Source organism: Pectinophora gossypiella, chromosome Z (assembly GCF_024362695.1).
Source record: "Pectinophora gossypiella chromosome Z, ilPecGoss1.1, whole genome shotgun sequence".
In the NCBI taxonomy this organism is placed as follows: Eukaryota; Metazoa; Arthropoda; class Insecta; order Lepidoptera; family Gelechiidae; genus Pectinophora; species Pectinophora gossypiella.
Genome location: NC_065433.1, coordinates 892,485 through 917,045, shown reverse-complemented (window position 1 = coordinate 917,045; position 24,561 = coordinate 892,485). Strand labels below are relative to the sequence as shown.

Genomic DNA, 24,561 nt, shown 5'->3' with positions numbered 1-24,561 from the left:
AATGCTACTTAGGGTCTATGACCAAAAGGTTCTATGAAGTGCACCCCTTGATGCCGGACAGCAGCGGTATCAGTACTGGTTGCAGGCCGAGGAAATGGATTCTGGTAGGGCTCTAGCTAGAACATCACCGATTGAGAAATTGATCGGTGTACTGCGGAACGGAAGGCGATTGGGGCTTCTACACGGGGGTTCTACGCGCCCTATCTATGGAGTAATGGCGATTACTCCACCGACAAGAGCGCAGCTCTTAAATAAAGAGAGAGAGAATCAAGGCCCTTCTAATGACACATCATTTAATTTTGTTAAATTCTGACAGGTGGTTTAGAAGTTACGTTGGAACAGACGTGCATACACATATACATACATAGGGGTCAAACGCATAACCCTTTTTGTTTTGCCGCAGTCGCGTAAAAAAATGAAATACTTATGACAGATCAATAGTATTGCTTTGTAATACCTACCTAAAATAATGATTACTTAATATTTTCGTAAATTAAGAAAACAATAGATGTTAAGTTAAGTATCTCAATAATTAGCACTAGTATTACCAAGTGCTATTATAGTCCTTCTCGTAACATTGAATTCTGAAGGATGTCTCAATGTCTGTCTTATTTGACCTCAAATGACCCCCTTGACTTGACTTTAATCCCCGAGATACGAGTAGCAATTAAACACGGACAAACCGATCTTGTGCCTATTACATAATATATATTACATTATGTACTTTATGTCACAGCTTCTCACGCCGGCCCACGCGTGGGATACACCTTTCACTACTCAAACGACGTTCCCTAATAATTGTTATGCTACCAGTCCACGCCAAACTTGGTACGAGAAAAAACTTGGCGAGGCTCCGATAATGGGCGGCGAGACAAAAAGTGGCTCGGCCAAAACAGGCCCGGCGAATGAAGTGTGCTATAATAATTGAAAAGGTTTTTATTGGATTAAATTGGGTGGGAAAAATAAAGGAATAGCGGTATTTTTGCCTGCAGCTCGCAGCTACATGCTTGAAGGAATTGGGCACTTATATGAGTAAGTATGGCCCTAACCACGGAATGAAAGAAAGGTTGGAAACGCGCATTTTGTGTGAGAACCGCTGTCGCCGGTACAACCCCGCACTCTTTTACTACTACTCCTGCAAACAGGTAACTACGGTAGCTCTACTGCTTCTCAGATTCCATAGCCACTTTACCGGCAACCTAGTATATTTTGTGATAAGCTGCAATTGTATCAATACTTTTCGTAATATACTGTATACAAAAGTATTTTTTTATAAATAAAATCCTCCTTGGGGGAGGCCTACGCTCAGCAGTGGGCATCGTACGGCTGATAATGATGATAAATAACCAATCATACTAAGGTTTTCAGCTTTCCTGTGATAAAGAGGGATTTCCTTGCATGATATATTTGACTATTGCCTTGCAAGTTATAAACAAGACGACTTCTTAATATATTTTCGCAGAGGTCCGTGACTTGTAAAGTTTGCAGACGAGTGGAGTGCAAAGTTGGAGTATGAACTATTTGCTTATAGTTGTATGGCGCGCGTTTTGCGCTCACTTGGCCCTTCGAAGTTCTTTATTCTATTCCTTGGTCCAAACGTACTATAGGTACGCATGACACTGAAATCTATTCGTAGCTTTTAATGATGTTAATGGAAACAAGAAACTCTTGTCAAGAGGCGTATTAGATTAAAAATAAAAGTAAAAACTGCTACCCTCACGCTCGTTATTCCTGACGGGGTAGGCAGAGCTACAAGTCATCAAATGATAACTTACACAACCAAAACGAAGGCTTAGAATGGATATGGTATAAGCTGAGTGAGGACCTTTTATACGGGACACCATCCACTACACATGGGTAAGCCGACATGACGTCACATTTTAATTTAGGTATAAGTTTCTGTGTTCGTTTTCCATGTTTCTATATAGAAAATATTTCGTGTGTGCGTTGACTTCTGATGTGATGTCATTATAATGTATATATATGTAATCCGTGTCTGTGGTGTCCTAAATAAATAATAAATGTTTCTTTCTTTCTTTCTTTCTATATGATGAACCATGATTTAGATCCAGGTGTAATGGCTCTTTTACAACTTAGGCAAATGATATTAGAGTACTTTTACGAAACATTAAACAAACAAATTGGGAAGCAAGGAGATTATGCTTAACACAAGCATCTGTGATTACTTTCTGGGCAGATCTCATTATAATATTGTTAAATGATTGTGTGAATAAAGTTCTTTTTATTTTTTTGTAAACTATTTTTTTAAATAAAAGCTGTCAACGATCGCACTAATTGTTAGTGAATTCGTTATTAAAATTCGAAAATAAGTCAAAAGGAAAAATAAAATTAATTTTTTGATCATCAAACTGGCTTCTATTTCTAGATCAGCGTTTTATGATTTATCTTTGACCAGTCGAATACCGTAATGTCTGATTCGAACATCTATCAAAACGGTGTGTGTTGTGATTCATTCACGAGCTATCGGATTGAGATCAGTCAGATACATTAGTTATTCGTACACACTATTGAACTCATGTTAATCACTCACCAGCCTCATATTAACTCATTAAATGAACAAAAACATACAAGTGCAATTATTACTATTATGGCAACCCTTAAACTGTCGTGACATAAAATATAATTGCACAGAAAATTATAACCGTCCAACCAATTTTGGAATACAATGCATCATAAATTAAAAATATGATAAAAGAAATACAAATAATTCTTGTTCTTATTGATTATATTAAATAATATTGGAACATTAAATATTCAATATTTTTTAATGGGGCAAATAAGTATTCAATATTTATGTCTTTGTTGATGTAAAATGTTTTATATCGATTTGTATTTTTACAATAAGCGTGTTTCGTTAGCGTACTTCTAATGTATTAAAGGTACTTACACATACAGCAACGACGAAACATATAGACGCATCGGGCAGTGTAATAAGGCTTTTATTTAAAAGTATTGAAAAAAAAATCTTTTTTTTTTCGCAGTTTGTACGTACTTATCTAAGTAGGTGCAATCTTTTTGGTTGCGTTCGTGACTGTCTGATATGTGAGACAAGTGCTTACGTAAAAAAACCTCCCTAAAACGCTTTGTACGCGTCATTACTAAGATATCGTTTCCCAACATAAGTATTGTGTATAAAGAACGAAGTAGACCCTCATTCTAGGCGACAAATTCGAATAAAAAAAGACCCCGCCCTATCCGGGTAAGATTTATACGCGGGGAACATATAACCTCGTATTTCGACTCAAATTACTTGGGGTAGCGATCGTTGACGACAAAAACGCACCTAATTACCCACAGTGTGAAATATGCTTCAACTCTAACAGTGTGAACACACAGACACACCATAACCCACCGACCCGCCATGACCACGTCGCCATCAGCCGTCGCCAAAAATCACATTAAAATGTACGGTAGATAATTCACTTGGCGACGCTTTGACAACGAAGCCATTTCTATATAAATTGTTTGGCGACGTTTCTGGCGACGTGGCCTTGGCGGGTTGTCGTCATAATCACTGGGAAAAGCAAAACTAAAAATCTTAATATTTACCAACTTACTGTACTTATGGACTAAAATTGAGTGATAGATATTTTTTTACTAAGAATGAAGTGGATTTAAATTCTATAATTCTTTATTTTAATAAACATAACTATTAGTTGTTGTTACCAACTTAATTATAAATTACAGTAATTTACAGAGTAAAAGTATAAATTCCAAAAAAGCTTCTTTTTCTGACAATTAACTATGTTTGAACAAACTCGAAAATTATAAAGGTAAAAAAACAAGAATAAAGGACGGTATCGGGTGCACGGTGTAAGCAAACGCTAATTAAACCGTTCAAATGGAAATAACTTCAGTTTTATCTACGGAACGAATGTAACTTCCGAAAAATACGAGTAAAAAATAAAACTTTCACGTGCCTATAAAGTTTTATTTTTCACCGTAAATCTTTTTACAAAAAAACTACTTACATAGTAGCTGCTTTCTCTGGCTTTACAATGTGGGCTACGGGACGAGTCGGAATCCACGTTTTGTGAGAAATGACTGGGACGGTGTACTTGTATCAATCAATCGCTTTTTAATTTCGTTTTCCGCGTCTCATGGTTGCGTGGAAAAGATATTTTTAAAAAAGGCCGCCTATTACCTTTGTCTTGGTAGTTAAATAAAAAAAATAGATTTATCGCGTATCAGAATTTGAATCCAGAACTGTGTACTTTATTGTTGTTTTATTTATTTATTTATGTTTTGTTTCGATTCCCGCGAGAACCAAACAACAATATAGTAGATAGTTCTGAATTCAAATTCTGATACGCGATAAATCTAAAAATTGATGAACATGGAAATTAATATTAAAATTTGTTTTTATTCGGAAATACGATGTTTGCCGAGGGATTAGAAGCGCGAAAAATCCGCGAGGATCGAAACCAAATAGGTAATTCATTCCATGAATTTTATTAATTTCTTGGTTGATTATCTAACACAACAACATAATATAGCATCACGCCTGCATCTTCGAAGGGGCAGGCAGAAGTGTACAGAAATAAATTCACTCGTCACCAGCTACGATTAAGTCCTATGTAATAGCACACCCCGGACACTTCATACAAACAACCTCGTTTACACGTTTACACAGACAATACACATTGACGTTATCGCACACGCGCATCTGTGTGTGTGACGTCTGACGCCATACGATTAAAGTCTAAACTATGTTCTAGGGGGGGGAGGAACCTAGCTCAGCTGCTGATGGGGAGCGGAGAGTTGCCGTTCGATTCGAAGTTTATCCCAACAAATACTAGTAAAATATTTTAAAATCCTGAGTTTAAATTAATTTGTCAACGTGACAAATTTCATTGAATTCAGTCCAGTTATGGTAACTGACGGTCGCGCTATTCGTAATATTCGTATGTATTTCTCGACAACTATCGAAAGACGGTCGCACGAACTTGAAATAACCCCAATGTATGTAAAATTCTTTTTTTTATTCTTTTGATACCTTGAAACGCCAGCGGAGCGCGATAATAATATCTTTTTAATTGTTTTAACACCTGACGGTCAATATACACACGGCCGCGAAGGATAGACACTTTATTCATGTCATTTGTGTGTTTTGGTGTGACACACTGGCGAGCAGGAGAATGAAACGCCATCAAATCAACAACAATCCACCAGTTGGAGACTTCTCCTGCAGAGTGTGCGGTAGAGTTTGCCGCTCTAGGATTGGCTTGCACAGCCATGAAAGAAAGTGCATTTCTTTGAGGCAATGACGTCATAAATCGTCTGAAACAGACGTATAAGGCCAATGATGATGATGATGTGTGTTTTAAAACATTACTGTAAAGAAATAACGTTTCAGTAATATAGATAAGTTATATTCCTAGGGATATAATTATATACCGAAATATAATTACCCGGATCCAATTAAGTAATGTGATTATCTGACTAATTCTGAAAAAAAAATCAAGCTTAGTAAGATAATCGTATCACAAAACTTATTCCTTGATATAATTATACTTATACCGGTATAATATAATATCCCTATCTTACCACGACATAATTAAGCAGCATTAAAATGAGAGCGAATAAGTCATTTGGTTCTATACCAACCTCTCTGTGGACTGGGTTTAAAAAAATTCGTTCAGGTCATGTGGAGGAACCTTTTCGTACTTTAAAGGAGCAACTGCCATCTATCTGATGACCTGACCTTAGAACTCGAAGGGAAAACCAGTTCAATTACAGGTCACATAACATAACATAGGCTCACCACCATATTCCCAATTGGCACATCCACCGCAAGATGAACTAAATACCCACCTCTTCATCGAACTTTCTGTTAGACCCACGTGATAGGTAGTCGCGTCAACTGTTTTAGTGAAAATTGTATATCAGTTACGTTCCTAAATAATAAATACGCAGTCCTTTTTTCTAGGTTAAGTAGATATGTATCTTTTTGACATTTGCATTCGGTTCGCCATTCGTGGGTGCCGTGTGTGACAGATTATCTCTCAGTAATGCAACTCAGGCGCAGGGCGGGCTAAAGGCTAAACAGTTCATTGAAATACGGCCAGTATGATGAACTTTGGAGCGAGCACGCGAGCTGTTCGGTTTGCACGTGAGAAACCTGTTTTTGCACCATTTTACAGCCCTAGAGTTTACCGCGAATAGGGCTGCGCCGCCTGCTTGCGCTTTTTACCAGCACATACCATCACGAGAACTAAGATACTTTAATACAGACACGTGGGTGATTCTCTCACGACGCAGTGCAGCGACGGGGTGATGCGGACTATGTAGCTGTTCACTGTCGTAAGCTCGATTTGAAGCATTGATTACCGCAACGCCGCGCGCATGGACTTCGACCAGTTTACCGCGAACCGCAGCCTACAGTGATTCGCGCGGTAAAGCGGTTCGTCATATGCCAAGTACCTACAACTTGACAGCGCGGAGAAGCGCCATGACATAATGACAGACAACCCAATCTCGTGAGCTCGTGTGCCACAACTAGCTAAAAAGCACTTGGTATTAAACCCTAAAGAAGATGAAATGGATGCATGGTGACAGATTCCCAGCCCTTAATAATGTTAGTCCTAGACGAATGACCAGACATTTTTTATGTCTGTCATATTTTTTTTGAACTCAAATGGGCTTGTTCTCACACCATTAAAGTGTCGACGATGTATAATAGCGAGCTTAACCAGAAAAGTGCCTATACAAACTTGCCTTGAAGGAACAGAAGTTATAATATTATGATAATAGTTCACTTCTTTTATCTAGTATTATCTTAAACAGTTACTCCAGTATTGTATCAGTTACAGTCTTACAGTGCCTGCGTCACTATCTCAGCTCAACCCTCGCGGGAAATTAGCCTCTATAAAATACTTAACTTTTACAACAACTATAAAACAAATCGCCACAGTACCGCGTAATATATGCGATTCCATTGTACGCGTTTACATCACTATCGATTTATAGTACAGACCATAAAAATCAAAAGAAAAAAGCGAAAAACCCATCGCCACTATAAACTTGCTATACCTTGAAAATTTAAATTCCAAACGTTAATACAGTCATTTCAAAAGAATTAGAGCCCCAGTAGGTATGTTACAACTATAATGACTCAGTTAAGAACCCATTCATGCATAAGCCCAGAAGTTTTTATGTGAATCGATTAATTCTATTGAGCTATTAAGCCTGCAATGAGCGTAAAAGTGTTTCTTTCAATAAGTACTTACTCGTAAACCAGAAAGCATACTTTCCATTTTAATTTCGCGACATTAAGTCTCGCAAAACATTTAAATTAAAATTAAAAACGATTATTTAATCTGTGCAACAGCCAGCGTTATTTAAATTAAAAATACCCGAATTGTTTTTCTTTTCGTTATTATCAGCCACCGCTCTAATTCCAAAATCGAATTGGAATTCTCGTCAGCTCAGTCGAGGCTGCCGACCAGATAAACGGACTGGTTTCGATATCTCGAACGAAGCATAAAGTTAAAAAAAAACGCACGGGAAGTCTCCTTCGATAATCTGGTAGGGTAAGTGCAGTTTTGACTTTAATGTGTTAATAAAATTGTAACCGTTTTGTCGGCAAAACGAACGGGCCGTATTCGAATTTTGGGAACAAAATGGCGGGCGTTGACGCGTCGTTTCAACGGGTCTGCATTAATTTGTTTTGCGCGATGCACCGCTAAATGTTTAATATGCTTAAGTGTTCGTTGTTTATGTTTGTGTCATACAGTATTAAGGTACAAATTTCGCTTAGGCGCGCTGTGTGGGTAACTCACCGAGATTTGCAGTCATGAGGTCCTGGTCCTTGGGTTTCTTTTTCCTCGGGCGCCCTTTCTGTCGCGGCGGTGGTGCGGCGGCGCCGTTGAAGAAAGGGCCTTTGGGGACGTCGGGCTCTACCCGTGCGAACTCGGGGGAGGGGTAAGGGGGGTAGTGGGCGCCCGGCGGGGGACCCGCGTATGGCCCCGCGCACAACTGCGGGGGCCCCGGTAGCGGCATGTGAGGCCCATACTCCGGCATCGTCTCGTAGTGCAGCCTGCAAGGAAAATTTCCTTTTAAGTATTTTTTAATGAGGTAGGTACTCTGCTTTCATAACCTGCATTCTATAATATTAGGTATCTCATGTTACATGCCTAAGCATTTTATTTATCATGATCATAATATACCTAAGTATAATAAATAAATATAGGTACGCTAACTGGCACTGACAAAATCATTGTTTGATATACAAAAAAAAACTATTTTTTAGTAAGCTTATCGCTTCAAACCTGCAGAACCGTACCTAATACGCCGAGGGGGTTAAGTCTACGAAACTGATTTTTTTGTTAAAGTTGTTCGGAAAATGGGAAAACTACTTTTTGGGTACGTGGGATTTGGGAATTACCTAATAAATAACTTGGTACACTAACCCGGTAACATGTAGGTAGGTGATAACACTTGTTACAAGTTACGTACGGGTACGAATTCCGAGTAGGTAGGTACATTTTCTAGCTTTACTTTTTTTTACTACTTTAGCTTTAATTTTACAAAAGCATGTTAAAACAGACAACCTCCAAAGCTGGCTGGGGACATATCACAAAATTCACTTTGTGATCCCTAGTTTGGGTAAAACATTACAGGCTGATCACCTGATTGTCCGAAAGTAAGATGATCCGTGCTTCAGAAGGCACGTTAAGCCGTTGGTCAAGGTTACTACTTACTGATGTAGTGGTTACATGAGCCATGTCAGGGGCCTTTGGCGGCTCAGTTATAACCTGACACCAGGGTTGATGAGGTTGGTATTCCACTTCACAACCCACACGATAAGAAGAAGAAGTAACTATCGATAGGTAGACCATATCTATACCGATGTTATCGCTACTATTGAAAATTTGTGAACAGTACTTGTTACAGAAGCTGGGGGGTCAAAAAGTCCAAACAAAATACCAATATTGCAATTTTTGCGCATATATAAGTCAGTGCGCAATGTCAACAAATATCTGAGACGAGACTTGAGGAGCTCGGTGGCGCAGCGGTAAACGCGCTCGGTCTGCGATTGTTGAAGTTAAGCAGCTTTCGCAATGGCCGGTCATAGGATGGGTGACCACAAAAAAAAAGTTTTCATCTCAAGCTCCTCCGTGCTTCGGAAGGCACGTTAAGCCGTTGGTCCCGGCTGCATTAGCAGTCGTTAATAACCATCAATCCGCACTGGGTCCGCGTGGCGGTTTAAGGCCCGATCTCCCTATCCATCCGTTAATGGGCTGGTGATGATGATCTGAGACGAATGGATTAAATCTGGCCTTTTTAACCCTAATGGTTTGTTTTCGAACCGACCTGCAATAAACAGCTGAGTCTCGGATGCCGAAGGTGTCCCCCTTGTTGAGGGGTGTGCTGCACAGTGCGCAGGAAAAGCAGGGCACGTGGAACACCAAGTCGCGCGCGCGCATCACCATCTCCGACGCCGATATGGGCGTGTTGCAGCGCGCACAGCGCTTCGACCCGTAAAGCCTGTGGAAGGAATAACGTACTTGTTAACACGTTGACGGGCAGTTTACGTTTAGACGTTTGGTTTGGCCCATACATTTTTAGGTTATACATATATCCCGTACATTTTTAGGGTTTTTGGCGGGAAAGTGAACGATATGGTTGCTTTCTTAATTGAATAATCTGAATAATTAATACGAAGTGGTGTTTTGTGGTTATTGATCGCATTATGTTAGTCGGAACACATTCGCAATAGTGTTATTATATCGAAATATTCAATAAACAAAGTGTACCCTATCTATTTTCGCTTCGCGCCAAGAAGCCGGTTCATAACTCGAAAGTTTGTGCGAACTTTTGAGTTAATTCGTTCGGGGTTAGGAGTAGGATTCTGCTCCGAGGGTAGGGGCTTAGGTTTCATCATTCATCGTCATGATCTTTCATCATTTCATTAATTATCATTAAGAAAAAAGTACATAAGACTTGGCTGTATAGGCATAGTTCCCTTTGCCTTGCCTTTCGGGGTAAAACTAACAGACATTTTTGACTCCACTGTGTTTGTTTATCTATTAGGTAGATATGTCACTTCATCAAATAAAAAGGTTTAATCATGCTTTACCGCTGCCTACCCCGAAAAAGACATAAACTTCCATTTAAACTGGTCAGTGGGGACTCAAACGATTTTAGTGAGGTAATTAAAACAGTGACAGTCGAGATCGGAGATAGCGGGTTCGAATCCTGAGTGAAACATCTCATGTGGTCTTATAGCCGCACAGCCACGACCGCACTATCGCGATGGAACTAAACATTTCTGAATCTCAAATGAGGCGACTATTGGATTGTTTTGGTGCTTTAGTGTGGTATGTACCATTCTTGGTTCGCGCCATCTGTTACTTTAAAAATGGAACAAGGAAGCCATCTTGCTCTGCGCCGATGGTTGCTAGGACTTCTGCGCGGTACATGGCAATAGGTCACTATGGTCCTGTGGTACACCAGCTTGCTTCTGTGTCGGGGAGCGCCGGTTCAAATCCCAGTTCCGAACTTGCACCAACGAGTTATTAATTTATCTTCCGTGCAATTTTTACTACTACGTGAGGTGTGGGTACTTTGTTTATCTTGCGATGGATGTAACTATTACATGGGACTTAAACATAGCTGGCGAGGAGTGGGTACATACCCTATACTATACACTTCTGGCTACCCCTTTGGGGATGAAGGCGAGAAGCTATGCTGTTATTATGTTAATTACACACTAAGTTCATAGTCGCCTCCGCTGTTGCCCGCTGCCTGCTGTGGTTTGGGACCACGGATTGCCCGGGGCAGGTCAGTCACCGCCGGCTGTGTGGCCCCGATAACATCGCTCGTGATCGAGTCTCGTGGCCTCAGTCGATGGCTTCATTCCACCTCGAGACGGGGTGGGGTGCGCACATCGACGATACCACTAAATAGACGTCTAATAGTCGCTTTTAATACGGGGCTGACATGGTTGCTAAGCGACTAAAGCCTCTTCAATAAAGATTTAAAAAAAATAGTCGCTTTTAAACATCTACGCACAAATAATCATTCTAGTGTTTATAAATGAATTATGAATTATTTTTATTACAAACGAAGAAATAAATATTAAAAAAAATTGACGCTTTTAAAGATTCACGCACAAATAATTATTCCTAAAAAAACTTATTCCGAAAAATCTACCTAATTGACAAGTCATAATAGACTAGTTTCCAACTAGTCAAATTAGTTACTTTTTGTTAACGTCGAAGCACGAAATTACAATGGAATTTCTTTGAAAAAGCACACTGAGACGTTATGGAAAATCGTGATAAGATGTCGGACCTATTACGTCTTTCTCGATGATGTTTTTCGTTAGTTTTAGATCTGTCTTTATTTAGACCCAATTGTATAAAGAATCTGCAACAGTAGCACTTCGGCCGCGCAACTTCATTCGTGACACGTTCAAACCTACTCTTTCTTTTAATCTTCGTTTTGTAATAACACTGCTAACGCATTTTATCCAACTGTTCGTCTATTATTAGGTGTCTACAAGTTGTATCGTCGGTGGCCTATGAAAACGAACTGGGGGGTTAAAATGGCCACATCGAAGCAATTCATCTAAGAAAGCAATATTGCAATTTGACATTTGCGCATATAAAAGTAAGTGACAATCAAACAAATCAAACAAATGTCAAATAGCAATATTGCTTTGGTTGGTGGCCATTTTAACCCCACTGTTGTGACCACATTACGTTTTAAAAATAAAATTGAACAATATTTAAATACTGGATTTTTTCTTTCTCTTTATGTTCCCTAGATGACGCCACATTCATTTTTGCGCGACGTTACATAGACTATAACACGCAGACAATCAATACGCTTCTAGTGACATTTCATTTTTTAAATTCTGATTTATCGTTTATTTAAAAGTTACGAGGCAACAGACATACATACACACAAATATTACGTGCATACAATATAGCGGTCAAACGCATAACCCTCCTTTTTCGCAGTAGCCGGGTAAACAGAAAGAAGAGATTTGATTTTTTTGTGGCAATTTTTTTGTTTCTCCTTTGTGTGTAATAATAATTTAATAAAAATGGTCCCTTCATTTTTTTTGATAACTATGTAAAACTTAAATCGTACTAACAGCAGCTACCTATAAAGTATGAATAACATTATTTAAGTAGGTATATTAGAATTGTATAAACTGGTATTTAAAACTGCGCGGTTTTGTTTACCTTCGTTATGTTTGTTAACATAAAACATAAATTGTCTAAATATCCGTCCTACTGCTGGGAACTGGGGTCCCTTCAATCAAACAGAGGCGGTATGGAGCATACTCCACCACGCTGCTCTACTGAGGGTTGGTGGAGATGTTGTTTACGACTAAAGGCTGCACTGACGGACGGACTTACTTGTCCGAAAAGAAGTAAGATCCGTGCTTTTGAAACATCAAAATATGTATATTCAATCCGAAAGGGACTCTAAGTCAGGACTTCTGGTTTGTTAAAGCCGTCAAGCCATTATACGCCACACCATTACCATAATATTAAAACAAAATGATAATGCACGGGATAGAATTTCTATTACTTGTTCTATTGGAACACCTTGAATAGACGCGTGTAAAACGCCGCGCGCTTTTCAGTGTCGTGCGTACCAAATGTACAATAATGTCTACTAAAGCTTATTTAATTTAATTTTATTTCAGTTTATTTTTATTGTATTTTATTTCATTTAAGTGTCTTTTCATTTCATTGTTTTTATTTTATTGTATTGTGTCAAAAGTATTGTATATGAGCCTTATGTTGCTTTAAAATAAATGTATTTTATTTTTATTTAAAGCGCATGTAACGTTGAAAATCGCCTGCTGATAACAAAACAAAAGAGTTGGGCATGCAACAGTGCACTCGAAAGAAAATGCACTTGTGCACTCATAATGAATGCTTTTGGTGAATCTACTTTACCTTATTAAGTTATTTCATGTAACTAAAACCACTTTTTGCAGACAGCTGTGTTACGAATCCCAATCCTACTGTAAACTTAACAGAATAAACTTTACGTTTATGCATTTTTGTGACAAATACTTGGTCAGACAAGTGGTTTTGCTAGTAGAAACACGCGGTAGATGTCTAGTCTTTGACAACTTAAAATTATGAAGACTGATTATTTCTAAGAAGTTTTTAAACGCAGTCAAGTCCAGCTCAAGCGTGCTCTTAAGGCGAGCACGCATGAAGATTTAATGGGAGCAGAAGAAGCGAAAGTGGTGTGTCAGGATCATGGAATTCCGTAGTCTTTGCCCACCTCTGAAAAAGGCGGAATGTATTGTAAGAAACCTTATTTCTTTTTACTTACTTTTTCAATGGTGCTAATTCTTGTTCACACCATCTAATTCTATTATAAATTATACCTATCATTTGACGGGTAATCGACGGGCATAAAATTTATGGAACACACGTCAGTTTTAGGCAGACATCTAAAACAACCCGCTAAAAATTTTACATCGGCCAATAACCCAACAGAATTAAGTTGACAGCACACGTCAAATGGGTTGCATATCAGCCAGATACTTATTTGATTCGCTCGGGTTATTCATTCATTAACTCGTTCGTTTTAAAATGAACAGTTGTCGATCATCCGTCCCTTTCCTTTTGCGCGGATGGGAAAATGACGGGTAAGTATAACTTAAAATAAAATTAGGAGGTGCCTGCAGGAATCGGGGCCATTAACTATTTAATTGTAAACGAATGTCAGCATATGTTAAGTTACGTACAAGTAGGTATATTCCTTCATTATTATTCCCGATTGTTAGGTAAGTAAGTACTTTATTAAAACTATTATAATTCTTTCGCATCGCTCTTTTATTAAGTAATATCTTGTAACGTAACCGCTTTTTATTTACGGACTGGTTTTTATCGAAATTCCCTTGTTAAGTTGTTAATGTGAACAGGTAGTTTTCATTTAATTAGTTTGAAAAATGTTTTTTTGAACACAAACGACTGCGGCAACCGCTCCACCGCCAGACTGGCATGCTTGCTAACGAGCATCAAATTAAAAAATCGGCATTCATTGCTGAAACCGAAAACCTATGGCGAAGTTCCCGACGGCGTATTCCCGTCTTACTCCTTTTAATATTTATTTTTTTTATAAATCTAAAATTTTTAAGAGGGTTTTTTCTGTACACTCCTTTTAATATTAACTAAAGCAATTTCACTTTTTAAAGTAGGTATGGCTTGTCATCTCTGTCAATAATAATTCTGTCGACTAAAGTAGCACGATATTATTATGATGTTTTTGTACGGTTTTTGACCTTCAGACCATGTCTTCATTTTGGTGCTGCTTTCAGCAAGCACAGTGCTCTAAACATAATATTTTGAAAGGTATTCTTAATATAAAGATAAATAGGTAGAACATTTTAACATTTTTACACATTACAATAGTGAGACGTAAAATGACGATTTATTTATCGAAATTAGATAATTATATAGAATAAATTCGACTAGCAACTTTTCGAAAGCCTATTCAAATAGTAACAACTATAAATTAGTCCCATCGTGGTATTCATGACGTAGGGTTTGCTGCGGTCCGCTCTCCAACTAACTGTAAGGTTTCGAATTTAGAACTAATATTGCAAATAGTACTGTTTAAAAATAATGAATAACAGCTATATGCTCATTTGACGTAGTTATTAATGTTGGCAATTTCAAAAAAGGAACGCCACGTCACTTTTGAAGAGAAAAACGTTTTGGCGGGAGTTCCGTCTGGGACTACGAAGAAAAAAACAAGTGAAGACGGATTTTGTCGAGAGAAGCGAAAACGGAAAGACTAGTTGCTGTATTCTTTTGTATTCATATTTCTTATTATAATTTGTAATAATAATATTTGATTTCCGTAATAAGAGTGATATTTGTGCTACTTAACATTTACTGATTAAAATTGGGTATGTTACTAATATTTACGTTTTATTGTAGAGTTTGCTAACATTAATTATACAAAACTTGACGAGCGGGACAAACGTCAAAACGGCCATCATAGTGTGCCATGAAAATCATCATCAGAAATGAGGAGATCCGCAGGAGAACTAAAGTCACCGACATAGCTCGGAGAATTGCGGAGAAAGCTGAAGTGGCAGTGGGCAGGACACATAGCGAGGAGAACCGATGGCCGCTGGGGCGGAAACGTTCTGGAGCGGCGACCACGTGTCGGACGACGCTCAGTGGGTAGGCCCGCTACAAGGTGGACCGACGATCTGGTGAAGGTCGCGGGAAGCCGCTGGATGCGGGCAGCGCAGGACCGATCGTTATGGAGATCCTTGGGGGAGGCCTATGCCCAGCAGTGGGCTTCATACGGCTGTTGATGATGAGTGTGCCATGGTGCTTTTGTCTCGACTAACAGTCTCCGTGGCCTAGTGGTTAGAGCGTGGGACTCACTATCTGGAGGTCCGCGTTCGATTCCCAATGGGAACATTATGAAAATCACTCTGTGTATCCTTTGTTTAGGTAAGTGCATTGCAGACTTGAATCTCCGGATTGTCCGAAATAGAAAGATGATGCCGTGTTACGGAGAGCGCCTCAAGCAGTTGGTTCGGGCTATGAGCCGTAAAATATCTCCACCAGCCAGTACTGGAGAATGCTCTGTATCCCCTCCGGTTGATTCCTGAGGGGAGGAATGTGCCCAGCATTGGGATAGATATACGTTGTTAATGTTGTTAATATACTGAGTAAACAGCCTCCGTGGTCTAGTGGTTAGAGCGTTAGGCTCACGATCTTGAGGTCCGGGTTCGATTCCCGATGGGGACATTGTCGAAATCACTTTGTGAGACTGTCCTTTGTTTGGTAAGGACTTTTCAGGCTTGAATCACCTGATTGTCCGAAAAACTAAGATGATTCCGTATTTCGGAGGGCACGTTAAGCCGTTGGTCCCGGCTATTAACCGTAAAAACACCTCCACCAACCCGCAGTGGAGCAGCGTGGTGGAGTATGCTCCATACCCCCTCCGGTTGATTGAGGGGAGGCCTGTGCCCAGCATTGGGACGTATATAGGCTGTTGATGATGATACTGAGTAAGGTTGAGAAAGGAATGTTGTTGGTTGGTTTAGAGCGGTTGAAACCAGGTTTACGAAAGCGGTATAAAAGCAAAGGTTGGTGGTAGGGCTGGCAGAGGAAGACCTAGAAGGGCGTACATTGACCAAATTGGAGATGTCCTTAGAAAAGGTTTAGTACGATCTACTCTGAACCGGCGTGCGTGTAGTAAACAATTGATGAATGTGGAGGAAGCAAGAGAAGTTTGTCAGGATCGAAGCAAGTGGCATTCAATATTGCTTACCCCGGTGGGAAATAGTCGTGAGTTTATGTATTCTTCTTCTTCTTCTATCGTGTGGATTGTGAGGTGAATTACCAACCCCATCAACCCTGGTGTCAGGGTTATTACTGAGCCGCCATAGGCCCCTGACATGACTCTTGTAACGACTACGTACTTACATCAGTAAGTAATAACCGGGACGAACGTCTTAACGTGCCTTCCGAAGCACGGATCTTTTTGCTTTTTGGACAATCAGGTGATCAGCCTGTAATGTCCTAACCAAACTAGGGATCACAAAGTGATTTTTGTGATTTGTCCCCACCGGGATTCGAACCCCGGACCTCCGGATCGTGAGCACAACGTTCAACCACTGGACTACGGAGGCCGTTCTGTATGTATATTATATGTGACGTAAAAACTGACTATTTACTTTGCAAGTATGCCTTATTCTAACGACATTACTGTTGACATTCGCTACACAAATCTGTTTCGTTAGCCTCCTTTTATTTTAAGCCAATTTTTTATTTGTGTTTAAAAAACGGTTCTAATTATTCACGAGATTAAGATTTCAAGTCATTTTAGAATCCTAATTCGTTTTATAGACTACTAAAAGCGTTTATTGTTAATTACATAACAAGTGTTAAGTGACTCGCCGTAGTTAAGTACCTATTTGAAAGGATTTTGACTCAGTAATAATGCATCTTATTTTCTTTATTATAGTATTCTATATATTATAGTTGAACTGTGAAGTGTGTACAGAACGAGGTGGAAAGAAGGTTGTAGCTGGGAAGGTTTAATATATCACAGTTTAAATTACTCAATTGTATACCAATAGTTTATTTTTATTTTTTTAAAGAACGTCTAGGGCCCTGTGCCGAGGTTTTTCTTGCGGCTTCTTTGCTCCGGCTATACAGGTTGTGAGCAGCTGCAGTAGTTTTAGGCGGATGAGACGTTCGTTATGTACAAATTGAAGATTCAAAGTGTAACTATGTTACCTATTGACTAAAGATATTTTTGAATTTGAATTTGAACAGGCGAATGTCAGAATATTCCAAAGTACTCTGTCGATACCAAATTCGGACGCCACGAGACTTACCTATGATATGGTTATTGCTTCTCAGCAATAAAACACTTGATATCAACTCAGAATCACGGTCTGAATCATCCCCCTCAGTATTCGTTACGGTGTCACTGACACCCATACCTACTTGTATGGCTACCGTATGTATTTGTACGGGGTGTGAGTGACTCATTATTCTGAGTTAATATCAAGTGGAATTTCCCATGGCAAATGTATAGAAATTGAATTTAATAATTTAAAAAACTAATATATCTTATGATATCTTATGAATAAAATAAAATAAAATAATAAAAATCATAAATTTTGCGTCGGATAATTCCACTTGATATTAACTCCGAATTATTATTTTTTCTCGGAATCGTGGCCTGAATCATCCCGCTGAGTATTGGTTACGTTAGTGTATCATACTGTAGCATAGAAGCATTGGTAGAAACGGGAGTGCATTGACGAGGCCAGCGTGTAACGCTTTTCACGCGAGAACCCTCCGATTAGCTACGGAACCCGCAACAATGACCGACAGACGGTAACGGTGGGCTTTATTTGTTCGCAATGCGACACGCTGCCATATAACACGGTAATTTTAAACGTTTCTAGTGATGCCTTATACGATTTTCATAATGTTATTAGTATTTAAATATGTGGGATAATAATGACGGGAGGGGCTAAAATGGCCACATCGAAGCAATTCGTCTAAGACAGCAATATTGCAATTTGACATTTGCGCATGTAAAAGTAAGTGCGCAATGCAACCAAATGCTTTGAATGCTTTTGCTTTGATGTGGCCATTTTAACCCCTTCTCTCTGCAAGAAATGTACTTACCTACCTACTCTTCATTGCAATTGCACATACACTGTTTTAAGTTTACGCGGTTATTATCATAATTAAAATACATAATAACGGGTTCTTACCGCGTTCAAAATAGGGATATGAGACTCCCGATATTTCGACACTGTTGCAAGTGCCATGATCACGGGATGACTGAACGCGGTAACGCGCGGTATTTTGAACGCGGTAAGAACCCGTTATTATGTGCACATCACACGATGTGACAGGACAATAAGGGACTTTATTGTATACTTTGAGGGGGACGTAGCCTTCCCCAAAAATAATATAGATGTCGCTGTCGAAAGTTAACGTGATAATTATCTATTTTCTCATTACTCGGATTGTTACCTACATAATTATTTAAAAATATAATAATAATAATTCTTTATTGAAGGCAAAAACAAAACCCATTACAATATAAAATATAAAAATATAGAATATAAAATCCAATTATACAAAATAAAATAGTTATATAATAGTTATAGTTATAGTTATATTAAAATAGATATCATGTAATAGCAGAAGCATATATGTATAATAAAAATATTTGTATCTCGATATTTGGATCAGATTTTGGTTAGAATTATGTTGCTACCTATATAGCTTCTATTTATTTTGATCAGAATAATAATGGGTGGAAGATGTGTTGTGCCTGGGTGTAATAAAAAGAGTTATTAATTATACTTACTTACTCAAAAATTAAATAAAAGATGCTTATGTCTGTTATCCATGTAATTAGAAGGTTAAACGAAGGTAAATCTGAACAACGCCATCTTTATTTATTTTAAAGTCCTTCATTACAAATGGGAAAAGAAAAATAAACACTAGGAAAAATGGAAGTCTTACTGTTAATTTGTGATCTTCCAGACAATCTTCAAAAAGTCCACGTTGACAAAATCGCGGGCGGAAAACTAGCGGTTTAAAACTCTGCCCGCCTGATATTAAAACTAAAGTGTTGTAAAAATTAAATTAAAAAATAGTAAACAAAACTTATTGATTATGTAATTAAATTAATAATTATTAATATATATTTTATTATAATTATTATTTTAATTAATAGTTTTTAACGTTGTGTTTATATGTGCAATAAAGCGTTTTTGTATTGTATTGTAATTATTAATTATAACATCTGGCAACACTATTTACAGCCCATACAAAAATGAATACCTCTGAGTTTCGATACCGTGCAAAACAAAGCACAGTTATTGTGTTACACGAAAAACAACCCGGTGCCTTTTGAAATCTAAGCCTTTGACACAATACCAGCTTCTAAGTAACGAAAAAAGGCCCCGTGGTGCAGTGGTGGAGCGTTGAGCTCACGATCCAAATGTCCCGGGTTCAATTCCAGTTCAATACACGTCTAAAAAAACACTCTTTGACCTCAACCAGTGAACTTCAACTGGGCAAGGTAATACTGCTTTGTTTTCAGCTTAAGACGATAAATAAGAGTCTATTTACCTCATCAAGGTATTGGTACCCTATTGGGGTGGGCAGAGCCTCAAATCTCCTGTAAAACGTCCTGTAGCCACTCTTGACACTCATAAAAAATAATATCATCATCATCATTAATTTAAGAGCCACACTCTTGTCGGTGTAGCATTCTCCATGCTACTTTTTAGGGAAAAATAGGGCAGTGGTTTCCTTCTTGCCAAAATTAATAAACATAAATTGATATGATAGATCAAAATGCTGTCACAGCGGCTGCTTATTGTATTTTGCTGCTCACCCTATCAGGAGTCACGGACGTGAGTTTATGTATACAGGGTTTAAATAACATCGTTATCAGACCATGATTCTGAGTTAATATCAAGTGGAATTTCTTGACGGAAAAATCATGAAACTTTTTAGCGTTTCTTTCAATTATTTTCAGTTTTATAATTTTGCGTAGCATCTGCGGTGTGAAGTTGAGTGATAGAGTGAGAAACAGTGTGATAAGACAGAGATGTGGTGTAAAAGACGATATAGTGACTAGGATTGAGACGGGAATGTTAGGTAGGTTTGGACACGTTGAGCGGATGAAGGATAATAGAATTGCAAAAGCGGTATATAAAGCGAAAGTTGATGGTAGGGCTGGCAGAGGAAGACCGAGAAGGACTTATGATGATCAAATTGGAGATGTCCTTAGAAAAGGTTCAATACGATCTACTCTGAACCGGCGTGCGTGTATGAAGCGATTGATGAATGTGGAGGAAGCAAGAGAAGTGTGTCAGGATCGAAGCAAATGGAATTCTATAGTCTCTGCTTACCCCGGTGGGAAATAGGCGTGAGTTTATGTATGTATGTGTATGTTTTATAATTTTGCCCAAAATCGTGGTCAAAATTATAGAATTTTGCGATGGAAAATTTCACTTGATTTTAATTCAGAATAATGAGCTGAGTCATCTCCCTCAGTATTCGTTACGAACTCACCACCCTGTATTTGTTGATGAACGTTAGCGCCTCTATTACTCGGTTCCCTAATTTACTATTCCAATGAACAAGTTATTTAGTAATTAACTGTTGATTGCATAGTTAATCGATTAGGCCCTTTACACATTGCGAGTTTTTGCAGCGATACTAGTGCGATCCAGTAGCAGTCCAGGGTCGCGACTGTATCACTGCTGTTAGTTGCAGGTTGATCACCTGATTGTCCAGAAGTAAGATGATCTATGCTTCGGAAGGCAGGTTAAGCCGTTGGTCCCGGTTACTACTTACTGATGTAAGTACGTAGTTGTTACTTGAGTCACGTCAGGGGCCTTTGGCCACTCAATAATAACCCTGACACCAGGGTTGATGAGGTTGGACATTCACCTCACAACCCATACTATACTATATAGAGAAGAAGAGTAGCTCATGTTTATACATTGTTTTAAGTTTACGCGGTTATTATCATAATTAAAACACATAATAACGGGTTCTTACCGCGTTTAAATGGGGATATGAGACTCCCGATATTTCGACACTGTTGCAAGTGCCATGATCACGGGATGACTGATGAGATTGGAGTGGAGTAGGTAGATCCATAATTTTCTACGGGCAGACATATCTGTCTACCCTCTTTCTTTGCCGCTTGTTTATGTTTTTGTTATCGGAATGTTCGGAACCATCTGAACTCGCACCAAACTCACTACGACAAACCGCACTCACTGTGTCCTCACGTTTTTTCACCACATTAGGCCGTTTCAAGCTTTTTACAACACCTACTACTGGTGTCGAAATATCGGGAGTCTCATATCCCCATTTAAACGCGGTAAGAACCCGTTATTATGTGTTTTAATTAGCTCATGTTTGTATCCATTGGGTAACATCGTTCTATTTTTAAATAACGAACGTCTGATCCGCCTAAACTGACTCATGTAACGACTACGTACTTATATCAGTAAGTAGTAACCGGGACCAACGGCTTTACGTGCCTTCCAAAGCATCATCTTACTTTCGGATCAGCCTGCAATAACCTAACCAAACCAGGGCTCAAAAGTACTATACGTATTTACTATAAGCAAAAGAGAAAATTAATGAATTATATAATTAAATTTACTTTAGATGGCGCCAGCTATGCTGTCGCGCTGTTGTTACGCGCACGTTGCAACGCTGCAAAATGTTGCAGCATATAAAGGGTCTTATGTTGTATTGGCATTTCAACGCTGGTTTATTATTCAATGTATTCATATACCTAATGACAGGTGCACAGCCGTAGTCGAAGCCTGTGTCTACGGCCGATTCCACACAAAGCAATCTCAATTTTTTTGTCCATGAATTTACCGGGTGAGACGCCATCCTCGCCATTTGGCCGGCAAAGTAACAAATGCTCTCAGCAAATGAATACGTAGTGTGAAAATACAAATAATAGACAATTTATATCACGTGATTTTCAGGATTTTGTGGCCAGTTAATGACAATAAGCTCGCCCCCTATCACATGGGACTTAAATATAGCTACATAAACTGCCTATATACGTCCCACTGCTGGGCACAAGCCTCCCCTCAATCAACCGGAGGGGGTAAACATAGCTAGTGTTGCGAACTCTTTGTAGGTTTTGTAATCTTTTTATATTATTATGTTTTTTATATTTATTCTTTTTTGACATTTTGTATGTTGATTTTGTTTCTCTTCTTGTCGTTTGCTCTTTTGGTGACTGGTGAAAATATATTAAATAGTTCTCAAAGCTAAGTATCTTTTATTCCTTCATTTCATTTAGTTATACAGTCCATTTCATATTCATCAGCTACCACCGTAGCTCACAGCTAGTAGGTATATATTATACACCCTTGCCACCCCTTAGGAGTTTTTTATTTACTGCTTAAGTTCTGTATTTCGCTAAGAAAAAAAAATACTCAGGCGCAGCTAGTTGGATAGAGCACAGTTGGACGTGACTAAAAAGGAATCATCACTCTACATCATCATCACCAGCCCATTAACGTCCCCGCTGCTGGAGCACGGGCCTTCCCTATGGATGGATAGATCGGGCCTTAAACCACCACGCGGGCCCAGTGCGGATTGGTGGTTATTAACGGCTGATAATGCAGCCGGGACCAACGGCTTAACGTGCCTTCCGAAGCACGAAGGAGCTCGAGATGAAAACTTTTTTTTGTGGTCACCCATCCTATGACCGGTCTTTTGCGAAAGTTGCTTAACTTCAACATTCGCAGACCGAACGCGTTTACCGCTGCGCCACCGAGCTCCTCAACAAGGTAACTCTAATCTCACTGTCAAATTGAGTATTGTTCATTCATATTAACATAAGACATCAAAGTTAATATCAAGTGTAATTTTCCGTCGCAAAAGTCATTGAATTATTTTCAATTCGATATTTTTGCGATGGAAAATTTTACTTAATATCAACTCAGAATCATGGTCTGAATTATCCCCCTTAGTATTCGTTACGGTGTCACTAGCACCCTTACGTATGGCTACCTGTACGTACTTATACGGGGTATACTGAGAGGGATGATTCAGAACATTATTCTGAGTTGAGACATACGTTATCACTAACACCCTGTATGTATGTAAAAAAACTGACGCGAAAACTACTTTAGTACTTTATAATGTACCTACAAAAAAATAATGATACAATAATTCATTCAAAGGGCGACAGAACTTCCATTTCTAATTAATTCAAAATTAGTCATACAATTTATTTTTAGGTATCTCCACCTATACGTAATGCAGGACTAGTTACTTAGCAATTCAGGTTTGTATTTTAAGTGCAGCCAGATATTTTTTTCCATACCACAAAATGTCATGAGCTATATACCTTCAAGTAGTATTTTCAAAAGTAAAAAGTAAAGCCTAATTTAATTTAAATAAATAGACTTCACAGAACTTAGTAATTATAGGTAATTTAAAATTACGCCACACATAATAACATTTACATTAATTTATGTAAATACTAAAATAGAACAGCCTCCGTAGTTTAGTGGTTAGAGCGTTAAGCTTACAATCTGGACGTCCGGGTTCGATTCCCGATGGTGACATTGTCGAAATCACTTTGTGGGACTGTCCTTTGTTTGGCGAAAAAGTGAGATGATTCCGTGCTTCAGAAGGCACGTTAAATCGTTGATCCCGCTTATGAACCGTAAAAACACCTATGTACTGTTGAGACGGAATCATGGCTTGAATCATTCCCCAAAGTTTTCGTTACGATGTCACTAAACCCTGTACATGTTATTAATTTATGTATGATATGAAAAATAAGTGCACAATTCAAATGCCCTTGTATAATTGCTTGTTCTGAATTCAATTTAGTTTTGAGTATGACAAAAATGCCTAAATTACTATTATTTTTTGTTACTGTGGTGTCCCTTTATAATAAACGTTTCTTTCTTTCTTTCTGTCTTTCTAAATGCTATTGTATAGGTACTTAATTCCCTAAGTATATAAATTCATTTCGTTTTAAAAATTAAGACGCTCCGATTCTACGTGCTCTGCAGACATCTCCTAATTTTATTTTAAGTTATACTCCTAATTTAGTCCAGTTAATGGCAAAAGGCTAGCCCCATATTACAGAGCTTGAACATAGCTGAGAGGAGTGTAAATGTCTCTGCCTAAAATCTATACCTTTGGGGATACAGGAGCGATGTTATGTTGTTAAACAAAACAAAAACTATTACTTCTCTTATTTAATTTTATTAGTTTATTATATATAAAGTACATAAATAATCAAAAGTTGCTTTTAGAGAATGGTTACGTACTTAAGCATACCCCGTCAAACAAAACACCTGGTTTTTTTTTTAAAGAACGTCTATGGCCCTGTGCCGAGGTTTTTCTTGCAACTTCTTTTCCCCGGCTATACAGGTTGTGAGAAGCTGCCGTAGTTTTAGGCGGATGAGACGTTCGTTATGTAAAAATTGAAGATTCAAAGTGTAACTATGTTACCTACTGAATAAAGATATTTTTG

At 38.5% G+C, this 24,561-nt stretch overlaps 1 protein-coding gene across 1 annotated transcript in view; it reads right to left on the bottom strand.

The window, feature by feature from the left end:
- LOC126380118 (protein apterous-like) overlaps positions 1 to 24,561 on the bottom strand; it is a 114,159-nt gene that overhangs the window by 40,998 nt on the left and 48,600 nt on the right. Inside the window, exons 3-4 of the mRNA XM_050029362.1 lie at positions 9,337 to 9,510; positions 7,803 to 8,059 (exon numbers count right to left, since the gene is read on the bottom strand). Of these exons, the coding sequence (XP_049885319.1) occupies positions 7,803 to 8,059; positions 9,337 to 9,510 (431 nt within the window). The remainder of the gene's footprint in view (positions 1 to 7,802; positions 8,060 to 9,336; positions 9,511 to 24,561) is intronic.